Source organism: Lagenorhynchus albirostris, chromosome 9 (assembly GCF_949774975.1).
Source record: "Lagenorhynchus albirostris chromosome 9, mLagAlb1.1, whole genome shotgun sequence".
Classification (NCBI taxonomy): domain Eukaryota; kingdom Metazoa; phylum Chordata; class Mammalia; order Artiodactyla; family Delphinidae; genus Lagenorhynchus; species Lagenorhynchus albirostris.
In genome coordinates this window covers 13,341,738-13,367,370 of record NC_083103.1, presented here as the reverse complement: position 1 = coordinate 13,367,370, position 25,633 = coordinate 13,341,738, and the positions used below count along the sequence as shown (strand labels likewise).

At 44.6% G+C, this 25,633-nt stretch overlaps 1 protein-coding gene across 2 annotated transcripts in view; it reads right to left on the bottom strand.

The window, feature by feature from the left end:
• Positions 1–532: 532 nt before the first annotated feature.
• The window catches only part of LRP4 (LDL receptor related protein 4), a 58,210-nt gene continuing 33,109 nt past the window's right edge, over positions 533–25,633 (bottom strand). Inside the window, exons 24-34 of one of the 2 annotated variants that reach the window (XM_060159253.1) lie at positions 24,857–25,075; positions 24,560–24,694; positions 23,622–23,730; positions 18,075–18,219; positions 17,691–17,804; positions 16,697–16,832; positions 14,111–14,178; positions 13,453–13,540; positions 11,794–11,844; positions 11,524–11,665; positions 533–9,001 (exon numbers count right to left, since the gene is read on the bottom strand). In XM_060159253.1, the coding sequence (XP_060015236.1) occupies positions 8,669–9,001; positions 11,524–11,665; positions 11,794–11,844; positions 13,453–13,540; positions 14,111–14,178; positions 16,697–16,832; positions 17,691–17,804; positions 18,075–18,219; positions 23,622–23,730; positions 24,560–24,694; positions 24,857–25,075 (1,540 nt within the window). In that variant the 3' untranslated portion in view covers positions 533–8,668. The remainder of the gene's footprint in view (positions 9,002–11,523; positions 11,666–11,793; positions 11,845–13,452; positions 13,541–14,110; positions 14,179–16,696; positions 16,833–17,690; positions 17,805–18,074; positions 18,220–23,621; positions 23,731–24,559; positions 24,695–24,856; positions 25,076–25,633) is intronic. The other variant, XM_060159252.1, reaches the window with a different exon arrangement.

Sequence of the window (25,633 nt, the reverse complement as noted above, 5' to 3'; positions counted from 1 at the left end):
CCGGGACGCTGGATTCTGGTCTTAGACCTGCTCTGAGTAAAGCACTCTTCTTAGTAAATAATCTGGAGCTTAGTTTCCTCATCTGTAAGACGGGATAATGATGTTTCCCTTATAAACTTAGTGTGAGGATTTAATATAACTAATTGAATTTCTAGGAATGGGCTTTGAACAGTAATGCATTCTTCAAAGGCTTGATAAATCTTGTTGTTTATAAAAATGAGGGGCTTGGTTAATTTGGTCCGAAAATTCTTGTTTAGCTCTACATCCAATGTTTCTATGAAACATTGGTCCTAATTTCCAAGGAATCTGCAAACTACAGTGGTCAGAAGAATAAAACATATAGACTAGTCACTAAAATTCAAAGCAATATGAGAACAATATAAAAGAAAAGCTGTAGATGTTTAACTGAAGGGAGAAATTAGATGGGGGAGGATCTGGGAAGGGGATTTTTTTTTTTTTTAGGGGGATGGATTTTTAATCTGGGATTTAAATCATATGTAGCCAAGAGACTAAGAAATGGAGAGGGGATGGGTGAAAGTAATAAAACAATTTTTTTTTAATCCATCAAACTGGCAAAGATGAAACAGTTTAACAACTTTTGGTTAGCCAAGAGTTAGAGAAATACACACCCAAACTCACTTCTTGGTAAAAGTATAATTGATACAAACTTTTAGGAGGCCAATTTAGCAGTTATTAAAATGTAAAATGTACATAATCTCTGGCCAAGTAATGCTACTGATGGGAATTTGTCATACAGACCTATGCATGTATGGAAAGAAAAATGTACAAAGACATTCACTGCAGCACTGATTTAGAAAACAAACAAACAACAACAACAACAAACCCTGAAATTTATATGTTCATCTATAGGGAACTTATTATATAAATTATGGTATAATACATTCAATAGAACACTGTGCAACTGTTAAAAAGAATGTGGTTAATCTATACATGCTGGTTAGAAAAAGGCACCAACTTTCACTGAAAAGAAGGCAAATTGCAGAAAAGCATACATATATGGAATGATTTTATTATATATGGTTATAAATGTATGTATATTTGTGTGCATGCCTGAAAATGGTTAACATTACTGGAATTTCAAAAAACTTAATAGGGATGGGACTTGCCAGGGAGGGAAATGAATTTTTTACCACTGACATATTAAAACAAATTTTTTTTAATAGAAGGAGCAGGGAGAATGTCTAGTATTTGGAAAAGTACAGGCAAAGGCACAGAGACAAGAAAGTACATAGTATGTTGGGAGTTGAACATGTGGGTTGATTTTAGAACAGGGTTCATGTTAGGAAGTAGTGGGACACAGATTAACAGAGAAAGTTAGGAACCGTTTTTGGAGGGTCTTGAATACTAGGGTAAGGAATTTGTACTTTATTAAAGTAGGCAGTGGGGAACTATTGAAGGTTTCTGAGCAAGGGAGTGACAAAATCAGGATTGCACTTTAGGAAAACTAGCTTGATTGTCTAATTCTAAAATGGGTTAGAGTTGAGAGCAAAGTTAGGAGTCTGATATGAGCGGTGGAAATGATGAGAACAGATTCAAGAAAGAGGGAAGGATTTGGCAACAGACTAGCTTAGGTATAAAGGTGAGGGTGGGGCCCATTTAGGGAGATGAGTCAGAGTGTGCCAGGATTTGAGCCTAGGGACTGGGAGGCATTGATTGACCAAATGGAAGTAGAAAGTCAGGAGAAGCCAGTCTCAAAGGGAAGACAAGGTATTTGGTTTCAGACCTGTTTACTTTTACATACCAATGAGACATGCAAATGGAATCATGTAAGTAGGCCCAGGAAATACAGAGTGAGAGCTGTGAAAAGAGGTTAGGACTCAAGTGATATAAATTTGGGAATCACCTTTATAAAGTGAAAAGATGAAATTGTGGATGAGACCACAGAGTGGAGAGAGTGAAAAGATAAGAGATGAGGACAGATCCACAGGTGGAGGTAGGAGAGAGGAGCCAATTGAAGCAAAAAGCTCACGATAACCTTTTTTTAAAATTAATTAATTAGTTTATTTATTTTTGGCTGTGTTGGGTCTTCGTTGCTGCGCGTGGGCTTTCTCTAGTTGTGGTGAGTGGGGGCTACTCTTCGTTGCAGTGCGCGGGCTTCTCATTGCGGTGGCTTCTCTTGTTGCAGAGCACAGGCTACAGGCGTGCGGGCTTCAGTATCTGAGGCATGCGGGCTTGGTAGTTGTGGCTCGCAGGCTCTAGAGCGCAGGCTCAGTAGTCGTGGTGCACAGACTTAGTTGCTCCACGGCATGTGGGATCTTCCCAGACCAGGGCTTGAACCTGTGTCCCCTGTATTGGCAGATGGATTCTTAACTACTGCACCACCAGGGAAGTCCACAATAACTTTTGAGAAACAGGCTAGAAATATATAGAAATAGTCTTCTTCAGTCATTGATCATTGGCATGTTTACTTTATTTAAATATTACCAGAGGGCTTCCCTGGTGGCGCAGTGGTTGGGAGTCCGCCTTCCGATGCGGGGGACACGGGTTCGTGCCCCGGTCCGGGAGGGTACCACGTGCCGTGGGGCCGCTGGGCCTGCGTGTCCGGAGCCTGTGCTTGGCGGCGGGAGGGGCCGTGGCGGTGAGTGGCCCGTGTACCGCAAAAAAATAAAAAATAAAAAAATAAATATTACCAGAAATAAACTGAAGATTACATTTAAGTAGAGAGTGATGGTAACCTGGAATCTGATCATTAAGTAACGTGCAGAGTCTAGACCCTGGAGAGTTTTAGAACAAGATGGCAAAATCCCTTTTTGTCTTATATGGTTTAAGTGCAGCCCCACTAGAAGGTGGGCATTAGATGTCTGATTCCATTAATGTATTCATTCATTCAACAAATATTTATTGAGCATCTAGTATGTGCAGGGACTGTACTAGGCATTTGGGATTATCAGTGAACAAAATAGACCCCCTCCTCTCAAAAAATCCTTCTCCTCGTGGTGCTCACATTATAGTGAGGAAACAAACAAAAAATCATATGGTATATTATTAGACAATATGTGCAATGGGAAAATAGAAAAGAATAAAACAAGGTAAAAGGGATTGGGAAGTGGAGTTGGAAGGACTGTAATTTTATAAAGGGTGGTCAGAGTTTCACTGAGATCACATTTGAGCAAAAACTTGAGTAAGGCAAAGCAGTTCACTGTGAGTATATCTAGAGGAAGAAAGTGCCAGCCATAGGGAACAGCTATGCAAAGACCCTAAGTTGGGAGCATATCTGGCAGGTTTGAGAAACAGGGTGGCCAGTATAGCTGGAGCAGAGTAGTTGGCAGCAGGAAGGTAGTAGGAGCTGAGGTCTGATAATGGAGAGAAGGGAATGGCAGATTCTGTAGAGCCTTGTAGAAACCTAATACAGTACCTTGCCCATAGTAGATGCTCAATAAATGTTTGGCCAGTCTAGGATTATCATCAAATGGCATTTATCTATGTATGTATTAGAGTTATGTGTACCTACTTTATTCCTGGGGTCTCTCAGTTCCACATATGGAGGTTAATAATAGGACAGTGAAACCCTTGTGGGCATTAGATATCTAAGTGAACACTATATTATTGCAACTGCAAGTAGGAAACAAATGCCAAACGTTGTGGCTGCTGAGTAACTGTGCTGAGCCTTTCTGAGAAGTCTACTAGTGTTGGGACAGTGCTCATTCCATCATAATCACAAGCTACATTTTGGTGGAAACATCCCTAGCATGGGACATGGATCCATACTTCCAGCCTAAAAGGAGCAGCTTCAACGATTAACTTCAACTTTCAGTCCGGGTGCACCCTGCATTATTCCCTGGAGACAGCAGTGGTGGCATTAACACAGATGTCAAGTGTCTATGGGTTCAGTTCCTTGACTGGCCTCCAAGACTGCAAAGCCTATCCCATCTTGCACTTGGTTGCATTTAAAGGTGCCAGTTGATTGAAGGAATGGACAGCTTTTTTTTCTCTTTTCTCATAGCCCATTTTTCCCATAGGCCCCAAAATGTAGGCTGCCCAAGAACTTTGACCACAGAAGGATCAGCTCCACCAAAAAGGAAGTAGGCAGGAGGGAAAGATAGGGACCTCGTTAGCAAGCTGTCAACAGGCTTTTAGGGGCTGGAGGAAAAACCACTGAGAAGGGCAGGATAAGTGGGAGTTCTTGGCTCTTTGTGTCTTGTAAAATGAAATAAGCAAATTGTATAGCCTGGGGCTAACCTCAGCCTTGAATTTAAACTCAGACCCTTAATTAGGCTGTCTGGATCTGTTTTAAAGGCACCTGGTGAAGGAATCCAAAGTTGTGAGGTGGAGCCTTGACTGGAAATAAAACTCTGTTCCCTGTGCTGAGCTCTGCTTAGCCTCTGTCAGCTGGTTAATGGAAGAATGATCTGGAGAGAAAATAATGGGCAAGTGAGGGAATGTTTCAAAACAAAGGCTGCCTGAAACATTCCCCAAACACACATCCTATTAACCGGATCAGTTGAGTCATCTTCAAATACGAAGAAAAGACATAGACTGTTTCTTAGCCACAAAAAAAGGCTCAACCACATTTCTTTTATCATTTCCATTAGTAGAAATGACTAAAGATGCCCTTGAGTGTCAGTGCATTACACTTAGAACATCATGCACCCTTAGCTCTTGTAGATGCTTTTTCCAGCTTCCTATGCAGCACTGACTTTGTTTTCTTCAGGCCTAGGTTTGGTGAAAGCTTCAGTTCATGCCATGGAGACCTCTTTACAGGCTACAGAGATCTTTTCATTTTAGGTTGCACAGTTCAAATAATATAGAAAGAAAGGCAGTGACTATATTTTGAACATAATTAGTTTGCAAAAATATGCCCCGTTTGTTAGAATTTGACTCAAAATCTCCCTACTTATCATTTTTAGGTTTTATATCCAGAAAACCAGACAGGGAATTCTCAACTCTTGTTTCAGCCCCAAGATTTCCTGGAAGGAACATAAATAGAAGTCTCAGGCCAGAAATGACCTTAGCAATCATCTGGTTCAGCCTTTCCATTTTACTGATTAGGAAACTAAGAGCCAGCATAACCTGAAAACAGGGTGCTAGTCCTTGACGCTGTTACAAAATTCTCATTTGCCAGTGGTCAAATTCTCGTCAAGACCTGGGCCATCAGGTCCTCTCCCATCCCCTTCTGAAGCAGCAGGATTGTCACAGTTTAGCAAAACGCACTCAACATATTTTGTTCTTCCAGAAACACTTGCAGTTTTGCAAGCAAATGGTGTGTGTTCAATGCATTCATTTTTTCTTCCCATTTGAAAAGTTCTTCCTGAGTTCCCAGCTCTAGTGGTCACTGTTCATAGCTTGAGGCTATGGAAAAGGGCACTTATTCTGAGGCTCTGGAAAGGGGTACTTCCTACAGGTATACAGGCTTGTGCATTAGGCTAGATTTCATTGCTTCAAATGTCCTCTTTTTCTCTCTGTTGTGCTTTTTGGGGTTTTTTTTCCCAAAAAAGAATGGTGGATGGTTGTCCTTGAGCTATTCCACTTATTTTTGTTCTAGCACATCTGTCCCTCACCAAAGTTGGAAGAATTATACACTGCAGTTTATACTCAGATCTCTTGTCACTTACATTCAAAAGGATTCCGTCCTTCTTGCTTTCTTTTTCTTTTTTTTTGGGGGGGTGGGGTTGTTGGTAGACTCTAAGCTCTGTGATAATCTTTCTTGGTCATGCTTGGGTAGTGTCCAGCCCCTAGCAGATGAATGAATGAATGGGAGCAATGTTCTATAAATGGTTTATGGCTTAGAAAATCAACTATTGACCCTTGACATCAAATTCTATAACTGGCATTAAGACTTGCATGATTCCCCATCTTCACTGAGAGGTATTATTTGTCCAGATACCTGAAAAGAGATCCCCAATGCCTTGTTCTAGGCTTGAGATGTAGTGGATGAGCTATGAGTAGACAGCTTTTTAAAAATAAAAGGAATCTTAGTGTTGATTGACCCATTCTCAGAGTAACTGTGAAACATGACTAAGATCAAACAGAGCTAGAGGCAGATCTAGGACTGGAATTAGCCCTTCTTGTCCCCATCCCAGTACTTTTATTTCAAGACATCAGACAGTCTTGCCAGTGACCATCACTGAAAGGCAAAGTCAAGTTCTGTGACACTGAAGTCCTCGTAGACCTAGAACAGAAATAGAAGATACATGGTATACATGCCATGACACTTCCTTTTGGTGCCCAAAGGAGACACCACTAACCATCATGACACTTTTCCCATTGGGTCTGGACAGAACCTCAGGCAGCCATGACCAACCAGAGTTGGCACTCAAGATGAAACCTATCAGCCACCCTCCTCTAGAGGAAATAAGGATTTCAGAAGCCAATGAACTCTGGTCTTAACCTGTCTTTTCAAGATGAGCTGAACCTCCAGCCAGGAACCTCCCACCCTTTATTGCTCTTCAGTGTCCTCACATCCCCAAGGGACTTAGAGGTGATGTTTGCAAGCAGGTCTTCCACAGCATGTTTCTGCCAGACAGAGCAGGTGCAGTTATTAGTCATGACTCCAAGCCAGGCAAGGTGATTAAGAAAAGCTAAATTTATATTAAATTATCATAAAGTCCTAAAATACTGAACATAGTGGTTAAATAACTCCACAAAGTCCAATCTCTCCAGTGAGTAACGTTAAAACCATTACACATGAGCGTGGGAGAGTCACTTCCATTAGTTTAGGACAGAGAGATTTTGCTTTTTACATAGTAAATCAGTGCTCAAATAGATATTTCTTCAAATATGTCCTTTCTACATTCTGAACAGCCCAAGTGCAATAAGATCCTTCCCCCTTTCCGTTCAAGAAAATGCCACTTTGCTACTTTCTCCCCATGCCCAACCGTGAGTCTGAGGACCCAAAGGGCTCCTTCTTTTACTGCCCCATCAAGTGTGAAATGTCCCCCTTTCCTCCCAGGAGGAGGACCTTTCCTTTCCCACTCTGTGTACTGGAAAAGCCTGCTTGGCCTGGCCTGGCTGTCCTATGAGGGTCTAGACCTGGGGCTGGCTACTGCGAGCAGGGCTGAGAGCCTGGCACCTGTCTCTAGCGGTCTTAGACCTGACCAGAAAAGGTTTGCTCTGATCTTCCCTTTTCACTCACATGTTTGGCAGCTGATTTCTCAATACCAAGAACCCCTGGACGTGTTTCAAATCTGGAAAATTCCCCTTGAAGCACCCCCACTCCATTCTCAGTTCCTGTTGTTGCTTTTGATCCCTGGGTGAAAGAGGTCTGGATCTGCCCTGGGCTGAAAGGGCTTCCTCAGTGGTTCTCTCTACCTTCCTACTCCTTGCCCCCCACTCTGCATCTTTATTTAGGCCTCTTCACCATACGTGCCTACAAGGCTAGGTCAGAAAAAGTAAATTAGGCACCTCCCCTCCTCCCCAAAAAAGAAGAGCTAGGTAGAAGTTTTAGGACAGTAAAAAGTCTCAACTCCCTTGACACTAGTGTGACACACATGCCTTTTGTGTGAATAAGCATGAACCAAGTGATGGCACCTCAGCATGAAAAGGGAGTCACTTAGCTGGGAAGAGTCGGAATGGGAACTTCACCACCCACAGCCACAGGCTCTGTCTACTCACTTAGATCCCTGAGCACCTGAGAGAGAACACAGGAGGCTCAGCTTCATGGATACTTCCCTTTAAGCCCTGGGTGCCTCAAGTCTCTAAACCAATCACTCTTCCTGACCATGTGTGAAAACTTCTGGCCCTGCTTTGGAGAGTTGCTTCAGGATCTCTGTGCTCAGAATCCCAGAGAATGAGGAAGGAGAAAGTGGCAGAACATTATAGTTCAGAAGATGTGCTAAGACTGGTCTAAGCAGTGCTTCTCAGACACTGCAGAGACCCACCCCTGAGGGTCCCACACGCATTCAAGACACCGGCTCACAAGCTGGAGGCAGCAGGAGGGAATTCGTATTAGCCAGCGGCCATGTGGTAGAGACCCCCCCAGTCATCTGAAGGTAGAAAAGGCTCCAGACATTCTAGCAGGAGGAAGAACAGCTTGAGCCATACCCAGACCTCATCAGTATCTGCAGCTGAAGAAACAACAACTGTCAGGGCAAGAATAATAGCCACGGCCGGCAGTGGAGAGGACACCCAGGCCCAATCACCCTTAAAAGCTTTTTCATGTTGCCAATGCACTCGAGGCTGGAGGTTTTCCAGATGCCCATGCCAGCTGGGCTGACTCCTCCTTCTCTCAGCCTCTATCCTTCATCTCTCTCTTTACCCATGACCCCCCACCCCCCCGCCCCAGCCCCCCGGTCAGCAAGTTCCCTCAGAGATGCGGTCAGGCCAGCTCTGATGGAGCGAGTGCAGTCCTGGATCATCAGCTCTTGGGGGGCAGGCACTGAGGGTGCCAGGGGAAGGGGAGGTGGAGCTCTGTACTGACGAGGAATCATTACTGAGCCTGGTTTCAAGGGGGCTCAGGATGGCGTGCATGAGGTGAGGTTCGTGGTAAAATCCAGGTCTAAATTCTCAGGATGCCCCATCATTTCTTGTGCACAGGTAGTTACGAACCCAGGTGGAAACAGCTCCAGTGGAGGGCTTGGGAGCAGTTACGAGGCGGGAGGAGGCGGCGCAGGACGAGCACACAGGAAAGGGGCCTGCTGTATAAGCGAGCTCAGGGACTGAAGCCCACCAAGGAGAAGGAGCAGGTAGGAAGGGAAGGGAACATGGGCGTTTAGACTTGGCTCTCTGAGGAGAGCTTGCGTTCGTGTCTCCAGCCTGTGTCTGGCAGGGAGCCCCGTCTTTCAGGAGTGGCTGCGGTATGGACGCTGCTGCACTCAGACTGCTCTTCCTGCAACAGCTGCTCCGTCTCCATGTCATCCAGGGAGCCAGAGCTGGCCTGGATGGACACGGTGTCTGTCTTCATGCATACATGATCCCGAAGGAGGCCCCCTCGGGAGCTGCGCAGTTGCTTGAGGTCATCCCACTCAGCATCGTCCCCAGACAGGAGGCAGATCCCCTCTACAATCTTGACCTTCTCCTTGGTGTAGTTATGGTCAGGTCCACCCTAGGGTGGGGAGTGGAGAGACACGGTCAGTTGGTTGGCTCTCTGTAAAGGATCTCATGACGAACTTAGAAAGGAAGTGGATGGGCTAAGAGTGGGCATGAAGAGCGCAAAAATCCCACAAACAAATGGGGAAATTTAATCAGAGCAAATGTATGAGGCTGAGCCTAAAAGGAAAGGAGCAGCTGTGATGATTATTACCATTATCATACAGGGAGGAGGGAGAACCGTGACTTCCGTGAGCCACTCACTGGCTACATCACCTCGGGCAAATTACTGAACATCTCCCAAACTCAGGCTCACCTCTTTAGAGTAACAATGTCCGTACCTCATAACCAATGGCTGTGAGAGTTAAATGAGGCAATCCACGCAATGCAATTAGTAGGTGCCTGACGCATAACATGCACTAGATCATGTTAGCTATTATTACATTGCTAATGGGGTTTATTAATGGGACAGCATGCTAATATACATGATCAGAAGCAATTGACAAAAGCAACTAAATGTGCATTTATTCAAGATTTTAAACTACTTTGGTGCTATTCCTTTTTTTTTTGAAGTATAGTTGATTTACAATGTTAGTTTCTGGTGTACAGCAAAGTGATTCAGTTATATATATATATATATATATATATATATATATATATATATACACATATATGGTCAGATTCTTTTCCATTATAGCTTATTATAAGATACTGAATACAGTTTCATGTGCTATTTTATTCTTAATTCTCTTCTTTCTAACTTTCTTAAGAAGAAAAGTTTTAGAAGGTAAGACAGGAGGGCTCTAGAAAACCCTCTTACTTGAGTTCTGTCAATCCACTGGGGGTACTGTAACCTATAAGCTTTTGTGGGAGGTTATTCTGGCTCTACTCCCAGGAGCCTCAGGGCCATTTCCAAGCAACCTGCGATCGTTCCAAGGACAGCCTTAAGTTCCACTCAGGCTTCTCCCTTTATGGATTCCTCAAGGGGTAGCCGTACTCCTGGTTTCTGGGGGATACCAACCAACATGCCGCCACTGCCAAGAGAAAATGGGCCATGGCTTGGGCTCTGTCCCTGGGATAGTGTTCCTGCCAAGAGCCCTGCGACTGCTGCTCTACTTTAGTAACAGTTCAGTTCCACAGATATTTATTGAGCCCCTTCCCTTCAATAAGCAGGATACTTTGATGATTAAACAATATAAAATATGGTCCCTGCCCTCTGGGAGGGACAGCTCCCTTGATCAAGGCACGCACACACATGCCCAGTCAGCCAGCACACCCTCCAAGCTGAATTAGTGTCAGACAAGATGCAGACCACTCAGTGTCTTCATCACAGAGACACGTGGGGTAAGTCAGGGAGATGTGGGTGACGTGGCACTAGCAATTTGGGTGATACCACGCCCTCTACAAACACACAGCAACAGGTACCTGAAATCAAGAGGAAATCAGAAGAGAAAGGGTGAAAGACTATCAGAGGGGTGAAAGAGCTGCTGAGGAAAAAGCATACAACAGGAGAAAGAGTCACATGATTTTAATTTCTAACCTAGGGCCCTCATTGGGGTTCTTTTCCGGGGCATCAGACACTCCAGGAACCCAAGAAGCTTCAAGAGTCTTTCTCTCAAAGATATTCACAGAGAAGGGGTCTACCATCCCTAAATCTGCAAGCTATCCCTGCAGCTTCTGTGTTGGCTTGTAGTGGATGCTTTGTTTTAATAGGGAAATTCATGGATCCTGAAATCACATGATTATTGTATGAAGTGTATTCATTATGCCCTATAGGTGTGAGGGCTGGCTTTGACTGTGCTAGACAGGCCAAGAGAGTAGATGGGTTAGGTCTCATAAGGGATAATTTCTAATGAAGGGTTACAGGATTTTAGAAAAAAACAAGGGTCATATCAGACTAGGAAAATCTAAGTCCCAGGCTATATTCCCTAGTCAAAACGGGACTATTCTTCATGCCTAAACATTTAGCAAATACATTTTCACTGCAGCAACAAAGGAGTTAAAAGAACAAAAGCATATAAACTTTAAGAATTCTAGAGAAATCCCTCTAGATTATGTGATAAGAGGAAGAATAGCAGAACTCCAGCCATTCCCAACCACAGGTGCCAAAAGCTTGGATCAGAGGTTAGAAAGGGAGAGTCCAGGAGCTCTTGGGTTTTTTGGTGTTTCCTAGGAGTTTGGGGTTATTTCAGAGGGGCACAGCCTCACTGCTGGGGAATGACAGCTCCAGGAGGGAAGGAACCCCTGAGCCTGGGAAAATATCTCCTGGCAGGGAGGTGCACACTCACATGCTTTCAGACCTAAACCTTCTGGGATCTGCTTTCTAACCTTACTCTCACTAGGGCCCCTCAAGCTGGTCCCTCAGAAGTTATAGACCTCTCCAGAAACCCGAATCACATCCCATTCTTCTGTTCACTATAACTTCCAAAATGGCAGATGGACTACCCAGCATCCCTTACTGATCTACTCAGGCAACTGGAGTATAATCCACCCCTGCCCTCCAAAAACAAACTCTTGGACATAAATTTTAATTTTTACCTCTTTCTTATAGCACAGTTGATTGTACATGGCTGGTTTGGGGATTGCTTCAATTTTCACTTCCTGAGTGGAAGTTCGGTAGGAAGGGTTGCTGTAGGTCAGGTTCCCCATTGCAGGATCAGTTAACTTGGATTTTTTGTGTCTTTAGGAGAAAAAGTGATGAGAAATTAGTTCAGATCTGTATGGGGATAATATCTGGGGAAGCTGTAACCCAAGTTGTGGCAGGCAGCCTCTAAGAGGGCCCAGTGGTCCCTGCCTCCTGGTACTCACACCTTCTGAATTCCTGACCCGTGAGTGTGGGCTGGATCTGGTGGCTCGCTTCTAATGAACAGAACATGCAAAAGTGAGGGATACTAGATTAGGTTACAAGGAAACTCCTAACAAGGAAACTGGTTTCTATCTTAGTTTGCCCTCTCTCCCTCCCTCCCTCCGCTCTCTCTTACTCTTGCTCTGGGGGAAGCAAGCTGCCATGTTGAAAGCTGTCCTATGGAAAGGCCCACAAGGCAACAAACTGCTGAGGGAGGCCTCTAGCCAACAGCCTGCGAGGAACTGAATCCTGTGCTTGGAAGGGAATCCTTCCCCAGTCAAGCCTCGAGATAAGACCACAACTCTGGCTGATACCTGGATTGCTGCCTTGTAAGACACCTTGAGGCAGAGGCACCCAGCTAATCTGCATCTAGATTTCTTTTTTTTTTTTTAAATTTTATTTGTTTATTATTTTTGGCTGCATTGGGTCTTCGTTGCTGTATGTGGGCTTTCTCTAGTTGTGGTGAGTGGGGGCTACTCTTCATTGTGGTGCATGGGCTTCTTATTGGCGGTGGCTTCTCTTGTTGTGGAGCACGGGCTCTAGGCGCGCGGGCTTCAGTAGTTGTGGCGCGTGGGCTTCAGTAGTTGTGGCTCGCAGGCTCAGCAGTTGTGGCACACGGGCTTAGTTGCTCCGCGGCATGTGGCATCTTCCCGGACCAGGGCTTGAACCTGTGTTCCCTGCATTGGCAGGCGGATTCTTAACCACTGCGCCACCAGGGAAGTCCCTGCATCTAGATTTCTGATCCACAGAAACTGTGAGATAATCAGTGGTTGTCATTTTAAGTTGCTAAGTTTCAGGGTAATTTGTTATACAGCAATAGATAACAAATACACTGAGCTTTAGAGTCAAAACAGACCTACGTTTCAATGCCACTTCTGTTACTTACTGACTGGGGTATTGGTGGACATAATCTAAACTTTCTGAACCTTAGATCCCCATCTGTAAAGTGAGGAATAATAACACCTGTATTACAAGGGTTGTGATATTGATACATATTCATTAAGTGGTAGGTGTTACTATTATTGTTGTTGTTGTTAGTAGAAGCTGCTGCAGTAGCAGCAAAATCCTGACATTTTTGCTGCAAGCTGCATATAAAGCATTTAGGAGAAAATATATACAGAGAGGGTCATAAAAGGAAGATTCTAAATTGAATACTACACATTCTACCTTCCCAGGATGATCCCTACCGAGCAATGATGTATCTATCACCCCACATTGTAGTAAAGAGTTGTGTTTGTGTGAAGAGAAGATCATTTCCAGCTTCAGTGGTTTGAGGTAGTGTAGAGTGGTGGTAAAAGCAAAGATGCTAGAGTCAGTACCAGCTTTGCCTCTTGCTGTGTGAACTTGGGTAACACCCTCTGTGTCCTTAGTATCCTAGTCTATAAGGAAAATACCAAGCGTTTCTGTGGTCATGAAATGAGGAAACTGCTTGGGCTGTGACTGGGGAAGAAGGGTACACATTCAGGTTTCTGCCCTTTCCTTCTGCTGCTCTGACCAGGGACCCAACCTTGAAATGAGGCTGGTCATAGGTGGAATCAGTGAGCTGTCAACTTCAGGAGGTCCCAAACATGCTAATGGGACATACAGCAAACATACAGCCACTGCAGTGCGGCTGAGGTTACCTGTACAGCATCAAAGCCGCGATCACCACCAGAATAAGCAGAATGCTGAGGAGTCCACCGATGACATAGCTGACATGAAGTCCTTCCCCTAGGAAGAGCAGAGGGACGCTAGGTGGGGACCCCCGACAATCTTCTAGCTGGTGTGAGGGGTGGGAAGATGGAGGGCTCCTTTTGTAGCTGTTGCATCCCATACCATCTGAGGATGGCTAGGGGCCTCGTTCTCAGAGAAGAGGCCACAGCGGGAGGGGGGAGGGGGCTGAGAAGAAACCTATCACTATGTCAGCATCTCTAATCCCACTTCCACTACTTACTAGCTGTGTGACTTAAAGCAAGATGCTTAACTTCTAAGCCTGTGTTTTCTCATCAGTTAAATGTAAATAATAAATTGCTCATAGGGCTGGTGGAGATTGAAGGTGAGTGTGTACATACAAATACATATACATACACGCATGCGCACATAAATATGGCTTAACAAGTGCCTAGCACACAGAAAGCACTCCATAAGTGGCAGCTATTATGGTTATTCTTTCTATGGATTTAGTCTAAGAAAAGGGTTCATCAACCCCAAAGAGTCCCCATGAAGGTTCTGCAAGGTATCAATGGAGACTTAGATGCCTTACATCTTGTTTTTCAAAACAGTTGGGCACTGAGGGCTTACCTGAAGCAGCAGGTACGGCCTCATTGGAATACGTGCAGAGGCCCAGCCGGGCATCCTTTTCAGAGCATCTGTGGGGCAGAGAAAACTGAATGTGAAGGCTACTTATATTCAACAAAGATCTTGCCTTCTGCCAGGAAATGGGGACAGTCCTGTGAAGGACAGGGCTAAAGGCCTGGGAGTGGGGCTTTCAGATATGAGACTATACCAGACAGGAGATAGCAGAAGCAAGGAGAGGGCAGGACAAGAAAATACAGAGAAATCAGCATGAGCCACTGTCTTCAAGATGCTATATCATGTTTAAATGTGTTTTAAAATGTGTACTCTTTTGTTGTTGTTTTTGGCCGTGCAGCTTGTGGGATCCCAGCTCCCTGACCAGGGATTGAACCCAGGCCCTCGGCAGTGAAAGCGTGGAGTCCCAACCACTAGACCACCAGGGAATTCCCTAAAATATGTACTCTTTAAAGAGGATTCTTTAAAAAGGAGAAGCAGGTTTGGGAGTGAGCTGAAAGAATACTAAGGACATCAATAGCAGACTTTATTAAGCTACCAGCCAAGCAAACCTTGGATTGGATCAAGATTATCACAAGGACTAGAGAGACTTAAAAAAATATATTGTTTTTCTTTCCTTCATTCTTTCACAAGGGAATATGCAAGACATCCAGAGGGAGGGCTTGGATAACTAACTTGAAATGCTGAGACGGTAACTCCTTTGTGGCACGTTATGAGCTGGCAAGTAAAGACATGTCCTAAAAGTTTAGAGAAGAGCTACCTGCAGGAGCATCTGAAACCAAGATGTACTGAGTCTTCAGAAAATATCTGAGTAGGGTTCAAAAGTTTTCTAAATAAACCTGAATAAAATCAGATTAATAATGATTGTGCTTAAAATTTAGTGAGAAAGGTACACGTTTATGTCTGTTTGCTTTTCTATATAAACTCTTCTAACAAGAGAAAATGGGGCATATAGAATAAGTTTGATCATGTACAAATCTTATCATTTTAGGCACATGAGTCTAGTGGTCTTATTTGGAATTATTACTATGTTTCTGCCTTCAGAATTGAAATCACGTGTTAATTATCTTTTAAGCTACTGTTGATATTAAAAATAATGCTACAATGAAAAATGTTCTAATAGAAAAATGCCTGGGAAGATAGACATCAGTATAGTAAGAGTAGGAAATGAAATCACTGTCTCAAAAAGATATCTGCACCCCCATGTTCAATGTAGAATTATTTACAAGAGCCAAAACATGGAAACCACCTAAGCGTCCATCAGTGGATGAATGGATAAAGAAAATGTGGTATAGGTATACAGTGGAACATTATTCAGCCATGAAAAAGGACATTCTGCTAAGTAAAATAAGTCAGACAGAGAAAGACAAATACTATATGATATCACTTATATGTGGAATCTGAAAAAGAAAAAAAAAACCAACTCATAGATAAATTGATAACCATACAGATTGGCAGTTGCCAGAGGTTGGGGGTGGACAAAATGAGTGAAGATGGTCAAAAGGCTCAAACTTCCAGTTATAAGATAAGTTAAGTCCTGGGGATGTAATGTACATCATAGTGACTATAGTTAACAATATTGTATGTCTGAAAGTTGCTAAGAGAGTAGATTTTAAAAGTTTTCATTATAAGAAAAAAAAAGTATATATGTGTGGTGATGGATGTTAACTGGACTTACTGTGGTAACCATTTCACAATATACACATATATCAAATCAGAAAAAACACTAAAGGTAATTACACATGAGTACTTATTTCTTTTTTACTCCTATCTGTATTTTCAGATGATTTTTTTGCAAAGTGTAAATAAAAAACATATTTATAAGACTTTCTCTAAATGGAATATAACATGATATTTCATCAATTTTAAGATGTGCATTTTTTCTATATTCTAATATCTCTGAGATAGGACTGTGTCTTACAATTAATGGCATCTCACAGTTGCTGTTGGTCATTTTTTCAGTTTAATCTCTCAAATCAGGATGCATTTTAAATTGACAGCACCTTCAGTCTAATGAAATATAATGTTTTACACTTAATTTGAGAGCCGTTCATGGTTATGCTTGCTTATTTAATAACGGGGTGTGTGTGTGTGTGTGTCTGTGTGTGTACACATGCACATACATGCATGTGCGTTTGAGTGTTACAGGTCATTATAAACTAAGGCCATCACATCCCTGGGGATGTCCCAAGTTAAAAAGCCACAGCCCAGAGACCACTATGACTTAGTGGCTTCTAAGTAAACTGTAGGACAAGACCACGTGCTAAACTTGTTCTGTGAGAGCAAACGTCACTGAAAGAAAGGAAGAAGGAGGAATGCCCGGCAGAAACGCCTCCTGAGTGATTTCTCCCTAAAGCTCGTCTTAAAGCTTCTTGCCTTCAGAGCTAAAAAAAAGAATTACTTGCAACAACCTGCAAGTCTAAATATCATCTCCAGTTCCAAGTAGCAGGGACAGGTGGCTAATGATGTGATCTACCTCCCATCTGCCAGAATCATCAAGCTGGGCCTACGGTCTTCTGCTGGCAGGGCATGGCGATTTGAATCAAAGAGCCCCCAATTCCATACTGACCCACTTACCTCCCTTCCACCTCCTCCAGAGATGTGCGGGTCCAGCTGGTAGAAGAACGCAAGGTCGTCGGTAGCGTGTTGGGTAGCACGGGGCTCCTTTCACTTACGCTGGTAGCCCTGGGAGCTGGGGGCACCAGGCCAGGTACTGGAGAGAAAACAAGGACTGGAGTGGATCACTGGAGCCACAAATATCTACATATGGTCCAAGAGTAGCATGTGGAGAACTTGATAAAGCAATGTTTTAGCTGCCCTGATCCTAGGCACCCCTGTTAGATGTCCTTCTTAATACTGTACATAAAAAGGATTTGGTTTCCAATATATATATTTTAATAAATTTATTTATTTTATTTATTTATTTGGCTGCGTTGAGTCTTTGTTGCTGCTCACAGGCTTTCTCTAGTCGTGGTGAGTGGGGACTACTCTGCATTGTGGTGCGCGAGCTTCTCATTGCAGTGGCTTCTCTTGTTGCAGAGCATGGGCTCTAGGCACGCGGGCTTCAGTAGTTGTGGCACGTGGGCTCAGTAGTTGTGCCTCACGGGCTCAGTAGTTGTGCTTCACGGGCTCTAGAGCGCAGGCTCAGTAGTTGTGGTGCACGGGCTTAGGTGCTCCACGGCATGTGGCATCTTCCCGGACCAGGGCTTGAACCTGTGTCCCCTGCGTTGGCAGGCAGATTCTTAGCCACCGTGCCACCAGGGAAGTCCCAGTTTCCAATATTAATAGCTCTGGATGGGCTAGCTGGCCCACAAAGGGCAGGAAGAGAGGATAATGCACAGGTCACAGTAGGGATCAGGGAATCAGGAGACCTGATTTCCATCCTAGTAAATGCCAGAAGCCAGACAAACCTGGGTCTGTACCATCCCAAAGCTCAAACCCATTGCTCCCAGTCACTCTGCTGTAAGAACCCCTGAGGGGAAATCTCACCCAGAAGAACAAAGCTGAGGCTGCTGATCCCCTGCCCTTCCAAGGGCTCTGCTGTTCCAGGAGGCCAATTAGTCCAACTCACCAAGGGAGCAGGGCCGGCCATCAGGCTCGTCAGGACAGGCACATACAAAGTCTGAGGCTCTGGCAAAGCAGAGGTGGGTGCAGCCGCCGTTGTTCACACCACAGGCATTGGTCCCTGGGGGCAAAGCAGGTGTGAATGTCTGGCCTGGGGCAGAATCAAGTCTCCTAATTTGACACTTCTCAAAAAGGAGGCGATTTGGGGCTACCTTACTCCCAGGGACCGTGGGGCAGGAGGGGTATAACGACAGGGGGCTGAAAGGTCTAAGAACTTAAGATGTGAACCAAAAGGCTCTCCTGTGGCTCTGTCTTGGTTATTAACAGTCCTCAGGGTGACCAACCAACCCCACCAATGGTAAGGAAGCAGGCTCAGGACCCTGGAGTCCACCTGTCTGCCGCTGAGGGGAAACCACGATGATATCCATGAGTCCCTCCACATTCGCCAACACCGTCTCCTTGTTCCGGCCTGAGTACTTGTCAACACGCTGGATTGACTTGGTCTGCCAGTCTGTCCAGTAGATCCACCTGTCCTGCTACTCAATAGGGAAACCCCAAAAAGAGTAACTATTAATAGGCAGACCCTGGTACAGCTTCCGTGCCTCAGCCCGTGTGTTCCCTCTGTCCAAATGCCCTCTTCTTCCCTTATCCATGTCAGCTCCTGTGCATCCCCAAATATGACATTATCCAGGAAATCTCCCCCAATCCATAGAGCATTCACCATTTTCTCCATGCTGCTCTGAGCTTGTCCTCACTTCCACAGGTGAGTTTCGACGCTCTATGGTCATCTGTTTACATGTCTATCTGTCCTGCCAGATTAAGTTCTTCAAGAACAAGAATGTGGTTCATTCATCTCTCAATTTCCAGCACTAACACTTAGTCCTCAGTCAGTTGACCCAGTGGCTCAGTGAATAAATAAATTCCTGTACCTAGCAAACAGGAGTAAATTGCGGGGGCCGGGGGGGGGGGCAAGTCGTTCTAGGTCCCTGTTCTTCTGGGCCCATCACTCAGAGCCCTGGCCCAAGTCCTCTGGTTACTTCTGCAGGCAGCTGCCCTCTAATGTAGTGATCCTGAGATTCTCTACCAGGCGTGGGGAAGGGCAATGTAGGTGGTTCCCCTCCCATCCCTGCAGTATACATCAGAAACCTCAGGGGAAACTTGTAGATTGAAAAACTAAATTCAATATAATCCTGTAGTTTTACATTTGGAGTACGGGGTGGGGAAAAGCCTATCATTAAGTAAAGCCAGACAAAATCTTACTGGCCGGTAGGATACAATGCAGAATACAGGTAGAGTGCATGTTTGTCAAAAAGGGACAAAGATTTTTTTTTATTGTTTTTTTTTTAATTTACTTATTTTGTTTATTCCTTTCTTTTTTTGGCTGCATTGGGTCTTCGTTGCTGCGCGTGGGCCTTCTCAAGTTGAGGTGAGCAGGGGCTACTCTTCATTGCGGTATGTGGGCTTCTCAGTGCGGTGGATTCTCTTGTGAAGCATGGGCTCTAGGCACGCGGGCTTCAGTAGTTGTGGCACGTGGGCTCAGTTGTTGTGTCTCGCGGGCTCTAGAGCGCAGCCTCAGTAGTTGTGGTGCACCGGCTTAGGTGCTCTGCGGCATGTGGGATCTTCCCGGACCAGGGCTCAAACCTGTGTCCCCTGCATTGGCAGGCAGATTCTTAACCACTGCGCCACCCAGGAAGCCCGAGGGACAAAGATTTTTTTTTTTTAACATCTTTATTGGAGTATAATTGCTTTACAGTGTTGTGTTAGTTTCTGCTGTATAACAAAGTGAATCAGCTGTATGCATATGTATATCCCCATACATATCCCCTCCCTCTTGCATCTCCCTCCCACCCTCCTTATCCCACCCCTCTAGGTGGTCGCAAAGCCCTGAGCTGATCTCCCTGTGCCATGTAGCTGCTTCCCACTAGCTATCTATTTTACATTTGGTAGTGTATGTATGTCAGTGCTACTCTCTTACTTCCTCCCAGTTTACCCTTCCCCATCCCCGTGTCCTCAAGTCCATTCTCTATGTCTGCGTCTTTATTCCTGTCCTGCCCCTAGGTTTATCAGAACCTTTTTTTTTTTTTTAGATTCCATATATATGTGTTAGCATACGATATTTGTTTTTCTCTTTCTGACTTACTTCACTCTGTATGACAGACTCTAGGTCCATCCACCTCACTACAAATAACTCAAGTTCGTTTCTTGTTATGGCTGAGTTAATATTCCATCATGTGTATTTACCACATCTTCTTTATCCATTCATCTGTCGATGGACACTTAGGTTGCTTCCATGTCCTGGCTATTGTAAATAGTGCTGCAAGGAACATTGTGATACATGACTCTTTTTGAATTATGGTTTTCTCAGAGTATATGCCCAGTAGTGGGATTGCAGGGTCATATGGTAGTTCTATTTTTAGTTTTTTAAGGAACTTCCATACTGTTCTCCATGGTTGCTGTATCAATTTACATTCCCACCAACAGTGCAAGACGGTTCCCCTTTCTCCACAACCTCTCCAGCATTTATTGTTTGTAGATTTTCTGATGATGGCCATTCTGACGGGTGTGAGGTGATACCTCATTGTAGTTTTGAATTGAATTTCTCTAATGATTAGTGATGTTGAGCATCTTTTCATGTGTTTGTTGGCAATCTGTATATCTTCTTTGGAGAAATGTCTGTTTAGGTCTTCTACCCATTTTTCGATTGGGTTGTTTGTTTTTTTGATATTGAGCTGCACGAGCTGCTTGTATATTTTGGAGATTAATCCTTTGTTAGTTGCTTTGTTTGCAAATATTTTCTCCCATTCTGAGTGTTGTCTTTTCATCTTGTTTATGGTTTCCTTTGCTGTGCAAAAGCTTTTAAGTTACATTAGGTCCCATTTGTTTATTTTTGTTTTTACTCTAGGAGGTGGGTCAAAAAGGATCTTGCTCTGATTTAAGTCATAGTTTTCTGCCTATGTTTTCCTCTAAGAGTTTTATAGTGTCTGGCCTTACATTTAGGTCTTTAATCCATTTTGAGTTTATTTTTGTGTATGGTGTTAGGAAGTGTTTTTTTTATATTAATTTATTGATTGATTTTTGGCTGCACTAGGTCTTTGTTGCTATGCATGGGCTTTCTCTAGTTGTGCTGAGCAGGGGCTACTCTTCGTTGCGGTGCATGGGCTTCTCATTGCGGTGGCTTCTCTTGTTGCAGAGCATGGGCTCTAGGTGCGTGGGCTTCAGTAGTTGTGGTTCGCAGGCTGTAGAGCACAGGCTCAGTAGTTGTGGCACAGGGGCTTAGCTGCTCCGCGGCATGTGGGATCTTCCCGGACCAGGGATTGAACCCGTGTCCCCTGCGTTGGCAGGTGGAATCTTAACCACTGCGCCACCAGGGAAGTCCAGGAAGTGTTCTAATTTCATTCTTTTACATGTAGCTGTCCAGTTTTCCCAGCACCACTTATTGAAGAGGCTGTCTTTTCTCCATTGTATACTCTTGCCTCCTTTATCAAAGATAAGGTGACCATATGTGCGTGGGTTTATCTCTGGGCTTTCTATCCTGTTCCATTGATCTATATTTCTGTTTTTGTGACAGTACCATACTGTCTTGATTACTGTAGCTTTGTAGTAAAGTCTGAAGCTCAGGAGCCTGATTCCTCCAGCTCCATTTTTCTTTCTCAAGATTGTTTTGGCTATTCGGGGTCTTTTGTGTTTCCATACAAATTGTGAAATTTTTTGTTCTAGTTCTGTGAAAAATGCCATTGGTAGTTTGATAGGGATTGCACTGAATCTGTAGATTGCTTTGGGTAGTACAGTCATTTTCACAATGTTGATTCTTCCAATCCAAGAACATGGTATATCTACATCTGTTTGTATCATCTTTAAGTTCTCTCATCAGTGTCTCATAGTTTTCTGCATACAAGTCTTTTGTCTAGGTAGGTTTATTCCTAGGTATTTTATTCTTTTTGTTGCAGTGGTAAATGGGAGTGTTTCCTTAATTTCTCTTTCAGATTTTTCATCATTAGTGTATAGGAATGCAAGAGATTTCTGCGCATTAATTTTGTACCCTGCAACTCTACCAAGTTCATTGATTAGCTCTAGTAGTTTTCTGGTAGCATCTTTAGGATTCTCTAAGTATAGTATCATGTCATCTGCAAACAGTGACAGTTTTACTTCTTTTCCGATTTGGATTCCTTTTATTTCTTTTTCTTCTCTGATTGCTGTGGCTAAAACTTCCAAAACTATGTTGAATAATAGTGGTGAGAGTGGGCAACCTTGTCTTGTTCCTGATCTTAGAGGAAATGGTTTCAGCTCTTCACCATTGAGAATGACGTTGGCTGTGGGTTTGTCATATATGGCCTTTATTGTGTTGAGGTAGTTTCCCTCTATGCCTACTTTCTGGAGAGTTTTATCATAAATAGGTGTTGAATTTTGTCAAAAGCTTTTTCTGCATCTATTGAGATTATCATATGGTTTGTTTTTTTTGTTTTTTTTTGCGGTACGTGGGCCTCTCACTGTTGTGGCCTCTCCCGTTGCGGAGCACAGGCTCTGGACGCACAGGCTCAGCGGCCATGGCTCACAGGCCCAGCCACTCCGCGGCATGTGGGATCTTCCCAAACCGGGGCACGAACCCGTGTCCCCTGCATCAGCATCGGACTCTCAACCACTGCGCCACCAGGGAAGCCCTATCATATGGTTTTTATCCTTCAGTTTGTTAGTAGCTGTATCCCATTGATTGATTTGCATATATTGAAGAATCCTTGCATTCCTGGGATAAACCCCACTTGATCATGGTGTATGATCCTTTTCATGTGCTGTTGGATTCTGTTTGCTAGTATTTTGTTGAGGATTTTTGCATCTATGTTCATCAGAGATATTGGCCTATAGTTTTCTTTTTTTGTGACATCTTTGGTTTTGGTATCAGGGTGATGGTAGCCTTGTAGAATGAGTTTGGGAGTGTCCCTCCCGAGGGACAAAGATTTTTAAATGATTGAGAATCCCTGTTTTGGCCCCAAGCTTGGTATACCTTTTTTCCTTTCTTGAATTATTATACAGGGTTAGAACTCTAAAATAGTGACAGCTAATACTAAATAAAATGATTAGAAATAACACGCACTGAGTGCCAGATACTCTGCTAATGCTTTGTGTATATTTCAGGAGGATACTATTATTTTTTGTTTTTTGTTTTTTGCGGTACGTGGGCCTCTCACTGTTGTGGCCTCTCCCTTTGCGGAGCACAGGCTCCAGACACGCAGGCTCAGCGGCCATGGCTCATGGGCCCAGCCGCTCCGCAGCGTGTGGGATCTTCCCGGACTGGGGCATGAACCCGTGTCCCCTGCATCGGCAGGCGGACTCTCAACCACTGTGCCACCAGGGAAGCCCGATGCTATTATTAAACTCATTTATTTTATAAGTAAGTGAAGCTTAGAGAAGTTCACTGTCTTGTCAAAGTTGCATAGTTACTTCATGACACAGGCAGAACTTGAACCCACAGAGCTGGCTCATGGGAGGTACTCACTCAGTAAACACTTACCGACCGGATACCTGCCTCAAAACTCTGGCTCTCAGCCACTCCACACCTCTGCCCACTAAAGTAAGCTGCCTGAGCTTGCATGCTGGGACCACAGCACTGGGATCAGCTGGGGAACTTGTTAAAATGAATATTCCTTGCCCAACCTTCAGGAGGCAGATTCTTTATATCCAGTGCCTGGGAATATGCATTTTAACAAATTCCACAGTTGACTCCGTACAGCTGTTTGAGAGCCACTGCTTCGAATGTTAGAACATGGGACAGCAGGAGCAGCAGGGCACATAGTGGCAAGGCTTCAGTGTACAAGAATCACCCCTAAAATGAGCTTCCATAGCAAACCTGTTCAGTAGCACCTGGGGCTGAGGCTGCTGATGCAGAACCCCGAGGAAACACCCCTGTCAAGGAGGTTTAGTTACCTCTCTCCTGAGCCAGTACCTGAGTGAGAGCAAAGGGGTGCGACACGTGGCTGACCAAGACCTGCCGGAGCTTCCCACTGAGGTCAGCGCTCTCAATCCGGTCCAGATGGGCATCCACCCAGTAGATCCTGTAAAGGAAAGGAGAAAAGGCAGCTGCTGAAGACACTTGCCAGGTAGCCCAGCCCTGCCCTCAGGGAGCTAGCTGTCCCCTCCTGAGCTGAACTGGCAGGTGCTGTGAGCAGTCAAGTTGACTTGATGAGAGGTCACTGGGAATCCCCAAGCTGAAGAGCAGAACTTGGTTGGTGACTCATAAGTGGGGAGGCCATGGCTGTTCTGCGGAGGGTAGAAATCTAGTGACCTCGGAGGAGCCAGCCCCCAGTCTCATCTTCAACGACTTGATAACCCTTTGACTCCTACCCAAGAACCAAAGCCCAAATTCCTGTGAACGCCCTTCAAGAAGAGACTCAGTCTACAAAGAGCTCAGTGAAGTTAACGGAAGAAGGCATTCCTCTCCTCCAGTCCAACTCTCCAGGTGACTTTGATTCCCTTCCCTTCTTCTGAGAGCAGAAAGGAGAATTGACTGCTTTGGAGCCTCTTCCTCCCTCTTCTCCTGCCCTCCAGTATTTTTAATCTAGATCAGGAGTTGCAAATTCCAATACCTGATGGGATCAGGAGAGCAACAAATGCAAAGAATCGGTTAACTGGATGGGGGTAGTGGATCTGCTCTGCTAAAGCATTCAAATGAAAAACACGTAAACCAGATAATCCCCGCCTGAGGGTTGAGTGCTGGATTCAGCAACACCTGCTCCAAGAATTTGTGCCCTCATACTTCTCACTGCTTGCTTTTCCCTACCTACCAAGGAGCTTTCTACTTGTTTGTTTTCACTACTTCAATCTCAACCATCCTCTCCTCTGCCCACCTGATTTCCAGGAGGCTGTCTGGGACAGGATTCCCACCTGCGGGTATCATAGTCCAGGGTAAGGCCATTGGGCCAACCCAGGTCTGTGTTGATGAGGACCTTCCGCTCAGAGCCATCCAAGTTCGCCCGTTCAATCTTGGCAATGTGGCCCCAGTCTGTCCAGAAGAGGTACCTGGGACACAAGAGCGCCATCAGCAAGGCATGGGAAGATGGCATCCAGAGGTCGAGAGAATACAGGGACACCCAGATACCATTAATATACAGGTATCTTTCAAGAGCCTCTTCATCAGGCCCTTCTTCCCTGGGTCTCTTTTCCGCTGGCCAAAAAACTTACCCCTTCCTGGGGAAAACGGCAATGGCCCGAGGTTCATCCAGGCTGTTGTTAATCAGCACTTTGCGGCAGGAACCATCTAGCCTCGATGCTTCAATGGTATTTCGGCCTGTATCTGTCCAATACAGATTCCTGGCCACCCAGTCCACTGCCAGCCCATCGGTGGTCTTCAGCCCACGCCCGATCACCGTCTCCATGTTGCTGCCATTCAGATCTGCTCGCCTTGGGGAACAGCCCAGGGTTGGATGACTGACCAGATCAGCAATAGGCTGATACCCCTTTCATCCATGTTCCCATAATTGGATTCCCACTACACTGTAAGCCCCATAGGGGCAGGGACCAGGTATTTATAAGTACATTCCTCAGCATCTAGCACAGTAGGTATTCAAAATATCTGCCAAACTGAATAAATTATTGGGAGGACAGAGTGTTTCCTGCTGTAAGTAGGGGGCATTTGGGCCCATGTCTTGCCAAAAGACAGGTTAATAAACCCCATACACCTTAAGGAGGAGACAAGGATTGCTAGATAGTGATTATGAGAAAGGGCAGATTTTTCCAAAATCTACTGTGCATTTTTATAGCAGTCCTACACCAGGGAATTCAACCTCAGGATGGGGGGCATGTCACAAATACACGGGGGACTTTTGTAAACTACATATGCCCACCAGCTCCCAGATTCTAATACACCCCTCAGGGAGAACAAAAGGGAATGCTCCTGTTCTTCTATGTGAGAATCTCTGCCATGGTAAAACCCTCTAACTGGTGACAGGGTACCACATT